This window comes from Periplaneta americana, chromosome 5 (assembly GCF_040183065.1).
Source record: "Periplaneta americana isolate PAMFEO1 chromosome 5, P.americana_PAMFEO1_priV1, whole genome shotgun sequence".
Taxonomy (NCBI): Eukaryota; Metazoa; Arthropoda; class Insecta; order Blattodea; family Blattidae; genus Periplaneta; species Periplaneta americana.
In genome coordinates, this window is record NC_091121.1 from 183,985,266 (window position 1) to 184,004,485 (window position 19,220).

The following is a 19,220-nucleotide window of genomic DNA, read 5'->3' on the forward strand; positions in this document are numbered from 1 at the left end:
TTTACATTGTTGTGAAGGTTCAAATGAACGTATACATCTGTTTTGTGCATATAATTTTTTATGTTTCCAATTCCGCCAACATAATATAATAATTTCTGAATTCCCATAACAATTGTAAAATAAGAAAAATACCAATGTACAACAATGCTTTCCGGCATTGTTAGTAGTAAATATATCCTACATCAATATAGTAATATATACCAATATTCATCAATTCAATTAATATTTGTGGAGGAACTATTAAAAAACCTTTAAAATTAAGATTATTCTAATAATTTTCACACCTCTGTAGATGTAATGAAACTTTAATTTTGTACAAAAGGTTCAAAAAGAAAATTATATACATAAATTAACAAAATAATGAGTATAATAATACATAATTACAGAAATACGTATTTTTTATTGCACAAAATGCTATTCACAACATAATATTTAACTTCCCAGCTAATTCAGCAGGTGTTGATTCTGGTTTCAAGTTCTTCATATATGCATCCAACTCGTCTTCCTCCCCATCAGAGCATTTCTCGTCTGCAACAAGCTCTGGGGTCTCAGAATCGAAATATTTCTCTTCTTCGTCTTGTGATCTCACTGCCAGACACTCGTACTCTGGGTTCGAATCCACCTGGCTGCAAAAAAGATACATATAAAGATTACTTACTGCAAACAGTTGAAGCTCAGTTTATTTGCAGATAAATTCAAATCAGTGGACATTATTTTCCACCACTTAAATCAATATAAATGTAAGGTTCATGAGCACTATTGCCTGTCCAAAGTGGGGCTAAATTAAATGAAGACATAATTCAAGAACTCAACAGATCTAAGGTATTTCTCTCAATGAATTACATTGGTAAATCCATTTTCACATAAGACCTATTAGAATATCTGACGCCACCGGCGTGGCTCAGTCGGTTAAGGTGCTTGCCTGCCGGTCTGAAGTTGCGCTCGGGCGCGGGTTCGATCCCCGCTTGGGCTGATTACCTGGTTGGGTTTTTCCGAGGTTTTCCCCAACCGTAAGGTGAATGCCAGGTAATCTACGGCGAATCCTCGGTCCCATCTCGCCAAATACCATCTCACTATCACCAATCTCATCGACGCTAAATAACCTCGTAGTTGATACAGCGTCGTTAAATAACCAACTAAAAAAAAAAATATCTGACAGTCCATCGCTGTGGAGTAATGGTTAGTATGCCCGGTGCTGGAGAGAATTTTTCTCCGTTACATTACTCTTTCATCATATGATGACGCAGAATATCTGCATGGAAATATCATATGTACTTCGGTACATTAAAATAATATATATGATATGCGTAAATCATTTCGTGATTTAAGACGGCGCTTATTCCGTCGGATCCCGGCCAACTAGTCACTCATAACGAGTGCACCTCAGCACATGTGTGGACTTCAGTCCTACGTTCATAGACATCTATGACGTAGTGCAGAGGGCGGCCACTAGAGGGAACCCAAGAGTTGGAACTTAAACTGAGACGATTCTGTCCGGCACCAGGATGGGTATCCGGTGTGGCTAAGTGGATAAAGCATCAGCACGTAGAGCTGAAAACCCGGGTTCAAATCCTGGTGCCGGAGAGAATTTTTCTCTGTTCCAATACTCTTTCATTGTAAATTATATTGCCATAAATCTATACCTACACTAAAATGGAATACTGGCAGACAATAAACATTGGGAGACCAGTTTTAAACTAATTTGGTCTCTGAAGTCTGAACAAGATTTATGGTAAAAATTATTCTTTAGATTACAATAGAAACCAACCTATAGTCAAAATCCTGGTCCTTTCCCTCCAGGAAACTACGGTACATGTTACTGATAAATTCTTCTCTCAGCAAATCCTTTTCCTTTCCTGGCAGCAACTTTCTTTTCTTATGAGGTTTCGAAAATGAATCTCTCTTGTTCTCTTTCTTTCGGTTATTAAAATGTGGTATTTTTCCATTTTCATGTTTACTTCCACGAGATCCATCACTATTGCCATCATTATCATCAATATCATCCTCCTCCTTTTCGCTTTCCTCTTCCTCTTCTTCTTCTTCTTCCTCTTCTTCTTCGTCTTCTTCTTCATCATCATCATCTTCCTCCTCCTCCTCTTTCTCTTCTTCTTCATCACTTGTATCCATTTCTTCAATTGCCCCATCTTCATCATCCTTTTGTTTTTTCCTCAAACACAACATCTGATCTCGTTCAATTTGTGCCAAAAGCAAACTCACCCAAGAACTAGAAAGAAAAAAAAAAAGCCAAAATGTCACAAAGTCTATAAATATGAATTCCTTATCATGGCCTCTTGCATATTTGGCGCGCTTAACTAGCACAAATGAGTAGCTTAATATCAAAGACGGACATCTGACGTCAATCGAAATTTAGATAGCTGTGGTTTTTTATACAATTTTTCATTCTCTTTCCAGTTATAGTGAAACCATATGCAAACTCTAACACTATATTTATAAAATAAATTGTGATAAATATTACAAAGAACATTGTGAATTAAAAAATTGCCTCTAGATCAAAACTATGGAGACGACAGATGTCCGTCTTTGATATTAAGCTACTCAAATACAAGATATGCCAAAAATAATACATCACATCTGTTTCAACAATACTGTATGTCTATTGCAGACATAATAGAATAGAACATGCTTGCAGTTACGCCTGTATTGTCAGCTAAGGCACCAAAGATACCACCATCTACATGTGAAGGACTCCTCAAGGACAAAATTATCAATTCCTTGGACAAAAGCCATTAATATACTGATAAACTATTCTTTTATTTTTAGCTGTACACTGAGCTGCAAAAGAAATGCCGAAACAAAACTACATCAGTGTCTGAGCAAATATAGCAAGATGGAAAGCTATTTTCCTGAAATTAGTTTTTTAAAAACATGTAAATATGACTTTCATATCATGTTCACGTTATTATTTAATACTAGCCGTACCCGTGCGCTCCGCTGCACCTGTTAGAAATAAATATAAAGTAATTACATAATTAAAATAGGACATTTGATCCAGGGAACAACTTTTACAACAGTGCAAGATAATCTGCTTCGCTCATTACCCAATTTTTTTAATTGCATTTATTACATATATATTTTATGTATTTTAACACGATTCAATTGAGCATAGTTAAAATTTCAATTATAAAATAATGGATTGCTAAGCTAACGTACTATTACTGCATACTAAATCAATACACTCTCGTTGTTCGTTAATTCTCTGAGATTAAAATGAGTGTACATAAATATTATTTTAAGAAATGCAGAAAACGAATGTACAAAATAGCCTATCAAATTTTCTGTGCATAAGAAGCTATTTTAATCTTACCTGTCCTCGATTTACTCAGACGTTACTGTAATAACATTATAGCATTATGTCCATCTAGAGAAACTACACTTTCCAATGGTGAATTAATAATAATTAATTATACAAATCAGTTAATTTAGCTTCTGATATTACTTCATACAAATGCAGAAACATTCTCTGTAGGCTATGTTTAATAGCTTTCGATTGTTGTTGTTCAAGGCCCCTTATAGACGAAGTCATTTGTTCTTAATTCATTGCACCATCTTAGATGGCGTTATTTTAATTTTAAAACTCATTTATCTCATTAAATATCAGTCCTATCAAAATTTTGTAAAGAATAAAACTTATCGGAAATCATTTTTAAAGAAACTTTTGTTATGTAACATTTTTCACAAAAATCAATAATAAGCGAGATATTTCGATTTATTTAATTCAGGCCCCCTTATAACTCCCCTTTTAAATAAAGTATTTTGAATGCCATATAGCCTAAAATCTAAGTTACAACGAACTTAATTTATATTCCAATTTTCATATAAATTGGTTCAGCCATTATCGCGTGAAAAGGTAACAAACATACAGACAGACAGACAGACAGACATACAAACAAAAATTTCAAAAAAACGATTTTCGGTCTCAGGGTGGTTAATTATATATGTTAGGACCAATTATTTTTGGAAAATCGAAAATTACCAGAAAAATTTCGGCTACAGATTTATTATTAGTATAGATTAACTGATTTCAAATTATTTATATACCGGTACTTTTATTTTACAACATTAGTAAAAATAATACTACATGAAAATAGTGAAACTGTAGCTTATATGGTATTCCACAGCCTTCCTTATTATCCATAGATGCTGTCATTGTTACAATCGATATATAACCTACGGTCAGTTATGTTTCATGTTGTATTAACAAAAAATGTATGGATTTTATTATAAATATAAATATAAAATTTTATTATAAATACAGATACAGAAATGAAAATTGAATCTAATTGAAACATTTAACTACACACTTCTCCTTTGCATGGAATAAAAACTGTTTAGAAAATTCAGTTCAGATGTGTTTGTATGATTGTTTTATTGCAATGCCTTCTGGGTATCTCTATTTCTATTGTTTCCTAAGCAAAGTCGAAACATGATTATATCACAGTCTACTATATACAGTCACGAAGCTTGAGTTGTGAGGGTACTAGGAACAATAGACTGTGCCAGTACTATTTCACATTATCTGTGATGAGGTGATAGTAGTGATCCTAGTGGTTAGCAACTATCTATGGATGCATATTTACTACGTATTGAGCTTCGTGACTGTATATACTACACTGTGCTAATATTTCAAACTGATAGCGACTTTGACTCAGCATTTCTTTTGCTGTCCAATGTACTAACTGAAATGTCTTGATCAGTTCTATTCTAAGACTTACATATTATGTTTATGATGAAATTATAATGTTCATATGAAATTCTAAAGCATTTTGGAACAATTTCATTCAACAGAAATAATATATGAAGTAACACAACAAAATGACTGATATAAAAGAGAAGATTGCAGCTGGGAATCGAGGTCTTTGGGCATTGAATAAAACTATGAAGTCTAGGTGTATCTCAAGAAAAGCTAAAATAAGAATATATAAAACTATTATTAAACCAATAGTAGTATATGGAAGTGAAACCTGGACTCTGTCTGAAAGGGCAATTAAGATCTTAAATGCCTGGGAACGGAAAGTATTACGGAAAATCTTTGGGCCTACTTATGAGCAAGGGTTTTGGCGAATTAAAACAAATGCTGAGTTATATGAATTATATAAAGATAACAACATTGTTGTTGACATAAAACTCAGAAGGTTAGAGTGGCTGGGACACGTAGCCAGGATGGAGAACAATCGCACACCCAAAGCTCTACTAGATGCATTACCGGTAGGAAGAAGGAAAGTCGGACGACCTAAATTGAGATGGCTGGATGACGTTCAGGCTGACCTAACAAAAGTTGGAATTAGAAGATGGAGAACACGAGCATTAGACAGGAGTGATTGGTCGGATGTTCTGAGGGAGGCTAAGGCTAAACTATAAGGGCCGTAATGCCAATGATGATGATGATGAACACAACAAAAGACTACAGCATAAATTGAAGAAAGAAAATTGACAGGGAGAAAATTAGAAGAAGGTAAAGAAGAACAAAATCAAGTGGAAGAGGAGAAGGGGGATAAGAAAAAACATGAAGAGAAAGAAGTGGAGGAATAAGAATAAGAAGTCCGAGAAACCTGGAGGAAGAGTACGAGTATAATTAGAATAACGACATTATTTTCGTCAGCAAACCTCCTGCATATATTATTATGATAGTCCAAAGCTTAACAGCTACAGTGAATCAGAGGCATGCAGTGTTGCCTAATTAGAGAAGAATTATGCCTCCTGCTATTTTTTTTACTTGGTTATTTAACGACGCTGTATCAACTACTAGATTATATAGCGTTGATGGGATTGGTGATAGTGAGATGGTATTTGGCGAGATGAGGCAGAGGATTCGTCTTACACTTGGGGAAAACCTCGGAAAAAGCCCCAGCTCAAGCGGGAATCGAACTCGCTCTTGAGCACAACTCCAGATCGGCAGGCAAGCATCTCAGCTATGCCAGTGACTCTCCTGCTATTAAAGTGAACAACTGGCACTCAGGCATAAATAATTTTCTAAAGTACCGGTAATTGATTAACTGACGGACTTACTCGTGTTAATTGTGTAAGTCTGTGCGGCTTACAGTTGTTTCGGTGCTTCATCACACCATCCTCAGAGCCTACTAGATCTCGGCGTCATCTCGAACTTCTCTGCCTGTTGTGTGGGTGCGTTTGATTGTTGGAAAGTGAGAATTTGATCTGGGTGTGTTTTAGTGTGTTTGTATATTTCGTATAGAATTGGAATATATCAGTCCCCTAACTGCCCATTGTGCAACTCAAACCAAGAAATGGATTCGGAACACCTCAAAATCTGTGCTTCCGTGGCTAGTCATGATAATATCTTTGAAAAATATTGGAGTGCAAGAGGTCAAATGACTTTATTGTCAAACTCCTGGCATTAGAAAACAACAACAACAACATATTTCGTATTGTTCTAGTGTGCTGAGTTTTTGGTTCTTGGATTGTATGTGTAGATCAAATTCTCAACACACAGATCAATTTCAGTACACACACACTATTTGACTCCACTTTTCAACACTTTTTGGTTCTTGGGTTGTATGTGTAGATCAAATTCTCAACACACAGATCAATTTCTGTACACACACACTATTCGACTCCACTTTTCAACACTTTTTGGTTCTTGGGTTGTATGTGTTGATCAAATTCTCAACACACAGATCAATTTCAGAACACACACACTATTTGACTCCACTTTTCAACACTTTTTGGTTCTTGGGTTGTATGTGTAGATCAAATTCTCAACACACAGATCAATTTCAGAACACACACACTATTTGACTCCACTTTTCAACACTTTTTGGTTCTTGGGTTGTATGTGTAGATCAAATTCTCAACACACAGATCAATTTCAGTACACACACACTATTTGACTCCACTTTTCAACACTTTTTTGTTCTTGGGTTGTATGTGTAGATCAAATTCTCAACACACAGATCAATTTCAGTACACACACACTATTTGACTCCACTTTTCAACACTTTTTGGTTCTTGGGTTGTATGTGTAGATCAAATTCTCAACACACAGATCAATTTCAGTACACACACACTATTTGACTCCACTTTTCAACACTTTTTGGTTCTTGGGTTGTATGTGTAGATCAAATTCTCAACACACAGATCAATTTCAGTACACACACACTATTTGACTCCACTTTTCAACACTTTTTGGTTCTTGGGTTGTATGTGTAGATCAAATTCTCAACACACAGATCAATTTCAGTACACACACACTATTTGACTCCACTTTTCAACACTTTTTGGTTCTTGGGTTGTATGTGTAGATCAAATTCTCAACACACAGATCAATTTCAGAACACACACACTATTTGACTCCACTTTTCAACACTTTTTGGTTCTTGGGTTGTATGTGTAGATCAAATTCTCAACACACAGATCAATTTCAGTACACACACACTATTTGACTCCACTTTTCAACACTTTTTGGTTCTTGGGTTGTATGTGTAGATCAAATTCTCAACACACAGATCAATTTCAGTACACACACACTATTTGACTCCACTTTTCAACACTTTTTGGTTCTTGGGTTGTATGTGTAGATCAAATTCTCAACACACAGATCAATTTCAGTACACACACACACACTATTTGACTCCACTTTTCAACACTTTTTGGTTCTTGGGTTGTATGTGTAGATCAAATTCTCAACACACAGATCAATTTCAGTACACACACACTATTTGACTCCACTTTTCAACACTTTTTGGTTCTTGGGTTGTATGTGTAGATCAAATTCTCAACACACAGATCAATTTCAGTACACACACACTATTTGACTCCACTTTTCAACACTTTTCAACAATAAAACGCACCCACACAACAGGCAGAGAAGTTCGAGATGGCGCCGAGATCTAGTAGGCTCTGAGGATGGTGTGATGAAGCACTGAAACAGCTGTAAGCCGCACAGACTTACATAATTAACACGAGTAAGTCCACTAGTTAATCAATTACTTATATTTAAGTGTTAAAAGTAGTGTACGCAAGATTCAAAATGATTTTTCTAAAATTCTTTAGCTTGTAAGCCGTAAAGGGAATGAATTTTTAAGTGCACGCGAAAAAAAGAAAAAAAAAATCCTAATTTTAGCTCAAGCTATTCCCATTGTATAATTAACATTTCTGCACATATGACAAAGCGAGAGAAATCAGTTTGAAGCAAAAAGAACTTTGTTGCTTTCCAACACTCCTTCACAATTATAGCATAGCAACCAGAAGATTTTTATTCATATTCTTGAGTAGTTTGTTGGGTGTGAATCTCATTCCAAAACAAGAGAGCTGTTGTTCTGAACTCCTGCATCGCCCACATACATGATTATAAGAAAGCAAACGTACACATGCTCATGTTTACTCACTGGTCAGGGCCCTCCCTTCTGATGTACTACACCACAGGAAGTTCTTGGTTCTTTGGATATCATACACACTTCCCATTAAAACAGTTTGTAGTGCGATTCCTGGAGATTTTATCTTCCATACATAGGACTTGGTATTTGTCCCTTATCACGTGCTGCCCTGTGTTGTTTCAGTGGTGGTCCTGTATCATGCTGACCATACGACCTGAGAGCCCGCAATATGAACGTGTCTTCAGTATCTAACAAAGATGTATCTTCCCCTACACCACAATGGATTGTAAATCAGTATTAATAAGAGGAGGTGAAAAACACGAAGAGAAGAAAGAAAGATAATTCTTTCCAAAAATGCATGAATTACAGTAGGTAACATTTTATTTATTGCATTAAGTAAATGTGTTTTACATTGTGGTTAAAAATAGTTTAACCACTTGAGCTTAAATTCAAAAAGATCAATAAAACTTCTGTCGACATTCGCTTGCATAAGAATAGTTTATTCATTTATTTTATTCCAAAGATCTTACATGAGCAATGAAGCTTTAAGATGTGAAACAAGTCAAAATTTTACAATATTACAATTATAATTTTTACAGTTTTACAATTTAGTAATTTTCTATAATTTTGTGCAATTTTTTTACAATATTTTGGCGAGATGTAGTGAGATGAGGTGAGGTCCGAGGATTCGCCTAAAGATTACCCGGCATTTGCCTTTTGGTTGGGGAAAACCTCGGAAAAACCCACCAGGTAATCAAATCAAAGGAGTTAATGCTGAGGACTCGCCATAGACATTTTAATGTACACAGTAACTCTTTTATAATTATTCCTTTTTGGAATTTTCCCTATTGTGGTGCTTAAAACAGAAATCGACAGAAAAATCTGGGACATTGTGATCAATGTTGGAACTCAGGACAAAGTATTCCATTCTGAGACAATCTCAGTTAATAGGGGACAGGTAACAGACGTATATAATATACCATGTATTCGAATTTACTCACTAACTGCATGACTCAGTAAGATGTTATAAATGCTTTCAGAGAATGCAACAGGGAACTGACTTCTCTCTCTTAGGCAACACTGCAACAGTGATATAGCTATGCTGCAGTGCTCAGATAAGCAGGAGGTTTGCAGCTTACTTATTGTATTGTATTGTATTTATTAACATTCCATGGTATTCATACATGCTTACAGCTAGAATATGGAACAAGTCAAAAAACTTAATACTATTATAAGGTCTTAATTTATAGTCAGAGTCTAGATGAAATATATATAGACGAATAATTTCGAGGGAAAAATTGTTCCGGAGCCGGGTATCGAACCCGGGACCTTTGATTTAACGTACCAACGCTCTACCACTGAGCTACCCGGGAACTCTAAACGACACCGATCCAATTTTTCCCCTCTATATCCACAGACCTCAAAGTGGGCTGACAACCGCCAAGCAACCAACTTCGAGTGCACACTAACTCCGTGTGACTTGAGGTCTGTGGATATAGAGGGAAAAATTGGATCGGTGTCGGTTAGAGTTCCCGGGTAGCTCAGTGGTAGAGCATTGGTACGTTAAACCAAAGGTCCCGGGTTCGATACCCGGCTCCAGAACAATTTTTCCCTCGAAATTATTCAAATCAACTTTACAGGGAGTTATACCTGAAATCTTGATTTGCATAATACACGTCACTGTTCGTTAACAGAAAACCACAATTTAAGTCACACGGAGTTAGTGTGCACTCGAAGTTCGTTGCTTGATGGTTGTCAGCCCACTTTGAGGTCTGTGGATATAGAGGGAAAAATTGGATCGGTGTCAGTTAGAGTTCCCGGGTAGCTCAGTGGTAGAGCGTTGGTACGTTAAACCAAAGGTCCCGGGTAGCTCAGTGGTAGAGCGTTGGTACGTTAAACCAAAGGTCCCGGGTTCGATACCCGGCTCCGGAACAATTTTTCCCTTGAAATTATTCAAATCAACTTTACAGGGAGTTATACCTGAAATCTTGATTTGCATATATAGACGAGATTTACAATATAGTCTACTAGTACAACACAAAGTTTTAGTATCAATTTCATGAAGTGTTATTGAATGTCATGAATTCACCTACAGAATAGAAGGCTTGAGAAATAAGGTACTTCTTTAATTTGGCCCTAAATAATTTTATATTTTGAATTTCATTTTTTATATCGTTAGGGAGGCTATTAAAAATTTTTACTGCCATATAACACACTCCTTTTTGATAGCACGATAGGCTTGCCGATGGAGTATGAAAGTAATTTTTTTGACATGTATTTATGCTATGAATTGTTGAATTAGTTACAAAGTTTTCACGATTACATACGAGGAAGATTATTAATGAAAAGATATACTGACAAGCCATGGGCATTATTTGTAGCTTTTTGAAAATAGTCCTACACGATTCCCTAGATTTGGCACCTACTGTTATTCTAATTACTCTTTTTTGTAATAGAAATAATGTTGCTGTAGTTGGAGGCTCATGAATAGCGAACAGGAATAATAGTCTATCTAAAAGAAGTGTCTAAGGGAAGTCGAATATCAACACTAACAATTGAACAGGACCTCTTGAATGCAAAATCGTATCATAACTGCAATCCATGAGACTATAGTGAACACAAAACAACTCTGAACATTCGATAAGCCAACTGAATGCTAGTTGAGGTGCATTGTCTTCAGAGAGAGTGACAAACAGAAAATAGTAGCTAGTTTTTTTGTCTCATACTACACATTTTGTGCGCGTAAAAAATACATAAAAAAAACTTTGCTACAGCGAGCTACTGCCTCTTGTTAACTAGACAACATTGCAACAATCTCAATGGCTGACTACAGAATAGTGGCTGTGTCTAGCTCTGCCTCACATTCATATTGTTCTGTGTTGACTTTAGTTACAAATACTGTTGCACATAGTGTGGCCATTTTGTGACAAGACTAACTGAATACTTCAATTGGTATGTAGAAATAGAATAGTTAAGCAGAAAAACATTGAAAGCACCAAATTAAAATTTTAAAGAAACAGAAAAAGAAACACTTGATGCTTAGTGTTGTAACGTTTTCCCACAGCCTTCTAGGTTCTACAGCCTATATTGAAGGTTGTACTCCCATTTTCAACCGACAGAGTACATGCAACATTATATTAAAACATTGCAATCTATACTAATAATAAATCTGTAGCCGAAATTTTTCTGGTAATTTTCGATTTTCCAAAAATAATTGGTCCTAAAATATATAATTAACCACCCTGAAACCGAAAATCGCTTTTTTGAAATTTTTGTTTGTATGTCTGTCTGTCTGTATGTTTGTTACCTTTTCACGTGATAATGGCTGAATGGATTTCGATGAAAATTGGAATATAAATTAAGTTCGTTGTAACTTAGATTTTAGGCTATATGGCATTCAAAATACATTATTTAAAAGGGAGGTTATAAGGGGGCCTGAATTAAATAAATCGAAATATCTCGCTTATTATTGATTTTTGTGAAAAATGTTACATAACAAAGGTTTCTTTAAAAATAATGTCCGATAAGTTTTATTCCTTGAAAAATTTTGATAGGACTGATATTTAATGAGATAAATGAGTTTTAAAATTAAAATAACTGCCATCTAAGGCCGTGTAATGAATTAAAAAACAAATGACTTCGTTTATAAGGGGCCTTGGACAGCAACAATCGAAAGCTATGAAAGATAGCCTACAGAGAATGTTTCTGTGTTTGTATGAAGTAATATCGGAAGCTAAATTAACCGATTTGTATAATTAATTATTATTTCACCATTGGAAAGTGTAGTTTCTCTAGATGGACATAATGCTATAATGTTATTACAGTAACTTCTGATATAATATAATATAATATAATTTAAGTCATTTGAAGGGTTCACAACCATAGTGGGCCAAGCGCCATTTACTGAATATGTAGAAAACAAGGGTTAAAATTAAGTTATTACCATAATTCAATGGAAACCTATAACAAGTAAAATAAAATATACACATTAAATCTAAATGATGTCAATGTTCATTAAACTATGGTTGCATGTAATAAAAATTAGAAACATGTTAAAGGAATTGTCATTGCACCAATGAGTGTCTCTGGACCAAAATGATCGCATTTTAATTATTTGGATGCAATTTAAATTAAGTAACATATTAAACGATTTATCCTTCTATCAAACACGAATGTTCCCTGGATCAAATGTCCTATTTTAATTATGTAATTACTTTATATTTATTTCTAACGGTGCAGCGGAGCGCACGGGTACGGCTAGTAGGAAATAAAATGTTGCTTGCAACTTTTTTCCACTTAGCTATTTAACTGGTAATGAAAACATTTTGTAGCATACTTAATCATGGTCATGGTCATGGTGGTAGTGATGATTATAATAATAATAATAATAATAATAATAATAATAATAATAATAAGCAAGTAAAGAGATAGGTTTGGAAGTAAATCCCGAAAAGACAAAGTATATGATTATGTCTCGTGACCAGAATATTGTACGAAATGGAAATATAAAAATTGGAAATTTATCTTTTGAAGAGGTGGAAAAATTAAAATACCTTGGAGCAACAGTAACAAATATAAATGACACTCGGGAGGAAATTAAACACAGAATAAATATGGGAAATGCCTGTTATTATTCGGTTGAGAAGCTTTTATCATCCAGTCTGCTGTCAAAAAAATCTGAAAGTTAGAATTTATAAAACAGTTATATTACTGGTTGTTCTTTATGGTTGTGAAACTTGGACTCTCACTTTGAGAGAGGAACATAGGTTACAGATGTTTGAGAATAAGGTGCTTAGGAAAAATATTTGGGGTTAAGAGGGATGAAGTTACAGGAGAATGGAGAAAGTTACACAAAGCAGAACTGCACGCATTGTATTCTTTACCTGACATAATTAGGAACATTAAATCCAGACATTTGAAATGGGCAGGGCATGTAGCACATATGGGTGAATCCAGAAATGCATATAGAGTGTTAGTTGGGAGGCTGGAGGAGAAAAAGACCTTTGGGGAGGCCGAGACGTAGATGGGAAGATAATATTAAAATGGATTTGAGGGAGGTGGGATATGATAATAGAGACAGGATTAATCTTGCTCAGGATAGGGACCAATGGCGGGCTTATGTGAGGGCGGCAATGAACCTCCGGGTTCCTTGAAAGCCAGTAAGTAATAATAATAATAATAATAATAATAATAATAATAATAATAATAATAATGGAAAATAACAACAATATTTGAAATGGGCAAATTGTGAGGTTCTGTTCCTTTTGCTAAAAGAAAAATGTGGAAATATTAATGTCATCTTAAACTTCTTGTGATAAATATGTACTTAAGCTATTTGTGTTTTACATGTTAAAAATTGTAAATAGACATACTTGACATCTGCTCTATCTGCATTTTTTCTGTCTTCAACTTCCTTCCGAGAGAGGTATTGTCCAACCAATTGTTGATAAAGCAATGGATTTCTCAGCTTCATTTCTTTTTCACTGAAGTAAGTTCCTTCTTGTACTAGTTTTTTTAATGCTTCAAAACGCCGATTTTTAACATCAACCTAGAAAAATCACTTTAATATCAAATCTCCTTGTTCATGAAGTTGCCTCTTTACAGTGAAAAGTTACATATTGTTGTTGTTTGTGTTTTACAGAGTTCTATATGAATATAAATTCACTGATCTAAGCCATTTCATTTTTAGTCATACTCATGCAATTTACTTATCTTAATCTTATTTCAGCTATTTAGTCTCTAAAAGTTAATGAAACTTATTTACTGTTTGGGCCACCTGAATTTTGTTTTTGGATCTGTACCTTCCCTTTTGGTTGTCAGTTTCTTGTATCAATATAATTCTACCATTTATCATAATTTCATAACGCACACCATGTAGTATTATAATATAGGATTGTACCTATGACAATATCCATATTCAAATTAGGTTTGCTTAAGTTAGGTCAGAACTTTTTCAATAGTTTCCTTTAGTGTTTAGATATTGTAAATCGCCGAAAATATTGTAAAACTTCCATTTCAATTTTCTACAATGCTTATTCTGCTCATCATTCAAGACGTGATATCCAAAAGGAAAGCTGTTTTATAACAAATTCAAAAACCTGCACTGCATGAGTTGAAGAAAATAAGAATTACAATACTCAGAACATACATTTATGTCAAAATAAAACTTTTATCAAGTATACAATAACAGTTGTAAGAGCACAACCCCATCTAAAATTTCTGAAGTTCAAAACAAAACACTTACTAATACCACAGCTCTGCAGAAAACTTCATCTCCTATTTGTATAACATTATTTCAGTACCAGAAAGATAAATATAATTCTCTAATTTTAAAATAATTTGAACACAATGTAGGCATAAAGGCTTATTCACAATGAAAGTTGAACATAACGTAAGCGTTAACTTAAGAATATAAACGTTACGGTAAAATCAAGAAGTCATACCATCATTCACGATGGGAAGATAAACATACTTGGTAACTATGGAAACATATATATTATTATAATGTACCGAAGTACATATGATATTTCCATGCAGATATTCTGCGTCATCATACGATGAAAGAGTAATGGAATGGAGAAAAATTCTCTCCGGCGCCGGGATTTGAACCCGGGTTTTCAGCTCTACGTGCTCTATGACGTAGTGCAGAGGGCGGCCACTAGAGGGAACCCAAGAGTTGGAACTTAAAACTGAGACAATTCTTCCGACGCCGGGGTGGAATCCGGTGTGACTTAGTGGATAAAGCGTCAGCACGTAGAGCTGAAAACCCGGGTTCAAATCCCGGTGCCGGAGAGAATTTTTCTCCGTTCCATTACTCTTTCATCGCATGGAAACATAACAACGACGCCAGTTCCTCATATTCTGTCATATACTTCAGCGCTCCATGATTGTGTTCTGTTTGCAAATCACGTAAGCATAAGCATGAAAGTTTGTAGTTTGCAAACTTTCATGTTAACGTCTTACGGTAATGTTTATGTCAGTGCTTATGTGAATCATTGTGAATGATCCCATTTGGTAATCTGGGCGCAAACTTGTGTGTTTATGTTACGGTTATGTTTAATTTTCATTGTTTAAGATTTATCATATACGTACAGTATATAACAAAATTACAAAAACACAAGAAAATTACATCATTAATACACGAAATTACAGCTTACAGCACTCATAGCACTCCTATTGGAATATGTTTTCGGTGAATGAATTTCCATAATCATGTTCTTATTCTCAAGAAACTGAAGTAGTCATGGAAACTGTATTTCAAAATAACTTTGGTAATGAACAATGACATCATTGTGTCAACTTTCAATTGTTTTTCCTCTGATAACCATATATATCTTTTATTCTGTCAAAGATACAAAAAAATTACCCAAGAGGAATGACGCTATAATACAAGAATTAAAAGTAGATTCTATAATGCACCACATTCAGGAATATCAGATTAAATGATTCAACCACTTACATCGAATGTCCTAGAATAGAATACCAAAGGTCACGTAATACTACTATGAATAACTGATGTACTATAAGGGTACAGTACATCAGTTATTCATAGACTTCAAAAAGGCATATGACTCGGTTAAGAGGGAAGTATTATATGATATTCTTATTGAATTTGGTATTCCCAAGAAACTAGTTCGATTAATTAAAATGTGTCCCAGTGAAACATACAGCAGAGTCCGTATAAGTCAGTTTCTATCTGATGCTTTTCCAATTCACTGCGGGCTAAAGCAGGGAGATGCACTATCACTTTACTTTTTAACTTCGCTTTAGAATATGCCATTAGGAAAGTTCAGGATAACAGGCAGGGTTTGGAATTGAATGGGTTACATCAGCTGCTTATCTATGCAGATGACGTCAATATGTTAGGAGAAAATACACAAACGATTAGGGAAAACACGGAAATTTTACTTGAAGCAAGTAAAGCGATCGGTTTGGAAGTAAATCCCGAAAAGACAAAAGTATATGATTATGTCTCGTGACCAGAATATTGTACGAAATGGAAATATAAAAATTGGAGATTTATCCTTCGAAGAGGTGAAAAAATTAAAATATCTTGGAGCAACAGTAACAAATATAAATGACACTCAGGAGGAAATTAAACGCAGAATAAACATGGGAAATGCGTGTTATTATTCGGTTGAGAAGCTCTTATCATCCAGTCTGCTGTCCAAAAATCTGAAAGTTAGAATTTATAAAACAGTTATATTACCGGTTCTTCTGTATGGTTGTGAAACTTGGACTCTCACTCTGAGAGAGGAACATAGGTTAAGAGTGTTTGAGAATAAGGTGCTTAGGAAAATATTTGGGGCTAAGCGGAATGAAGTTACAGGAGAATGGAGAAAGTTACACAACGCAGAACTGCACGCATTGTATTCTTCACCTGACATAATTAGGAACATAAAATCCAGACGTTTGAGATGGGCAGGGCATGTAGCACGTATGGGCGAATCCAGAAATGCATATAGAGTGTTAGTTGGGAGACCGGAGGGAAAAAGATCTTTAGGGAGGCCGAGACGTAGATGGGAGGATAATATTAAAATGGATTTGAGGGAGGTGGGATATGATGATAGAGACTGGATTAATCTTGCACAGGATAGGGACCGATGGCAGGCTTATGTGAGGGCGGCAATGAACCTTCGGGTTCCTTAAAAGCCATTTGTAAGTAAGTAAGTAATACTACTAACCAGCTGGTAAAAGATCACTAGGTTGATAAAGAGAAAGATGGAAGGAAAATTCTCCATTGAGATTGTAACAGTCCAAAAGGCCTAATATTTGCAAACAAAGTAATTGATGATGATGCAAAAACACTTTCTACAGAAGTACTGTTACCAGACAGGAATAAGCAAAATTCTACAAAATTAGCAATGTTTCTGAATGACAACTGTTGATAGGAGAAATGCTGGAACATTTCTATTCATATAATATGGACTTCTTTCTCCTCTCTGTTCCATTGAGTGACTTTGTCTGCACCAATAAATTGCTTCGCGTAAACAAATTCACAGAACATGGCTTTGTCATCAGTGTTGGACTCACCTGAAAGGGTTAGATGTATTATATTTATACACATTTCAACATCATTATATTATTTACTTTTTTTTTAATGGGACTAATACATGTCCCAACAAGAACTGTCGAGACACTGGGATGAAATGTCAAAAAATGGGACATCTGTTCACATTACTTTACCTTTTCTACCGCTAGGCCTATGGGTGCAAGAAATGTCCATCAGAGTCAAAAGATCGAATTTTTTAAACATAATAAATGATTTGTCTTAGTACAGTGTCGATTAAGTGCCGATTAATTTTCACTCCATTTGTATTGCATTTTTGGTGCAGGGAAAGTGTTTACGTAAAAGACGATATTTCTCTGGACCAAAAATACAAAGTTACTCGAATCTGACAATGGTGGATGATGCTTGCGCTTCTAGCAGTGAATAAAAAAGCGCACCTAGCGGTAAAAATAAGAACTAACGAGCAGGCAAACAAACTTTTGAGTGCCATGTATTCAAACATTACCTCTCAAAACAATGTGTTTATTACCAAAAAAAAAGAAAGTCACTAGGCTAATCATAACACTGATCATTTGATATAGTGCATGCATACGTTTTATCTTCCCTCACTCGCATGTGTATAGCTGAGCTGTATAGGAAGAAACACAAAAATTAAGCCTAAAATCTAAGACCATTTTTTTCAGAAAAACTACACCAAAGGAGGCACAATTTTCTTTCGCTTCATGGCTTCTGTGAGATGTAGGCCTACTGTTACATAGTGATATACCTATACATAGTTTTAGTTTGCAGCCAAAAATACTTTCAACATAAAAACAGTTTAATACTTACCTTTATATTTTAATGCACTGCCGTAGCCCCCCCCCGTTACTAATTACCAACATACCGGAATCATGTGAGAGGTATAGGATGAGTTACTAAGGAAATGATCAGTGTTCCTAGACTCCTAATATTGAGGCCTGAACTTCTCGAGTGTTATATTTGTAACAAGTAGAGAAGGAGGGCTACAACAATGCATTAGAGTACACAGGTAAGTGTCAAAGATTTTTATGTTTAAAGTAGGCCTATTTGTAGTTGCAAACTAAAATGATGTGTTTATACCGGTACATCTCGTAGACAGAAGCCAGTGAAATGAAAGAAAATTTTGCCTTGTTTGGTGTAGTTTTTCTGGAGAATTATCCTTTCGGCTTTTAAAATGTATTAGCTTACATCATTTTTTTCCTTGCAATGAAACCTCTGTAACTGTTTCAAGTGAAAAGTTATTTCATAATCTTCACAATGTTTATCTAGTTCTGTAAAGTATTCAAGATGCTGTGACAGTAAAAAGTGTCCAAATCTGGCCAAGAATTGCCCTGGATTACGTAACAGAATGTTTTCCGCAATTTCCCTTTTCTGTTCAAAACTTAATTCTGGTTCTCCCACTTGCTGACTCTTGAAATATGCAGTTTTACTACTGGCCAAGTGATCAAGCATGGTGTTCTGAAGTATAGGTTGTGAATTATGTTCTTCATTTACAGACATTGATGCACTACCGGCTTCTGTTTTTCCACACACTTCAGAATTCTGGTGCATACTTTCAGATTCTGACGCACGACAATTGGTATTTTCCATAAATTCCATGTTTAATGTCAATCGGTTTACTGTAACATAACCTCAACAATGAGGTGGACTATATCACAATACTAATTACGGACCGTGTCATTTCTAAACACTTCCATCTAAACTAATATATACCCATATTATGTGTAAAAGACAAAAGTATAGAATATAATTTTACGAGTAAATTTATAATTTAAGCAGTAATACATACGACCACATATAAATACAACAAACAAATGAAATATGAAATCGGTGTATGTTTT

At 35.0% G+C, this 19,220-nt stretch overlaps 1 protein-coding gene across 1 annotated transcript; it reads right to left on the bottom strand.

Moving 5' to 3' along the window:
* Positions 1 to 345: 345 nt before the first annotated feature.
* LOC138700315 (coiled-coil domain-containing protein 97-like) lies at positions 346 to 19,176 on the bottom strand. The gene is made up of 4 exons (XM_069826859.1): positions 18,568 to 19,176; positions 13,724 to 13,899; positions 1,769 to 2,224; positions 346 to 626 (listed from the first exon to the last, which is right to left on the bottom strand). The coding sequence occupies exons 1-4, from the start codon at positions 18,976 to 18,978 to the stop codon at positions 419 to 421; spliced, it is 1,251 nt and encodes a 416-aa protein (XP_069682960.1). The 5' UTR covers positions 18,979 to 19,176; the 3' UTR covers positions 346 to 418.
* Positions 19,177 to 19,220: the final 44 nt, after the last annotated feature.

What these genes read in the sequence shown, in the direction of transcription:
- LOC138700315 (XM_069826859.1), bottom strand. Translation starts at nt 18,978, where the DNA reads ATGGAATTTATGGAAAATACCAATTGTCGTGCGTCAGAATCTGAAAGT. An exon ending in GCAGATAGAGCAGATGTCAA is followed by an intron (nt 2,225 to 13,723) that starts GTATGTCTATTT and finishes TTTTCTTTCTAG; the next exon opens with TTCTTGGGTGAGTTTGCTTT. An exon ending in GACCAGGATTTTGACTATAG is followed by an intron (nt 627 to 1,768) that starts GTTGGTTTCTAT and finishes TCTTTTTTGCAG; the next exon opens with CCAGGTGGATTCGAACCCAG.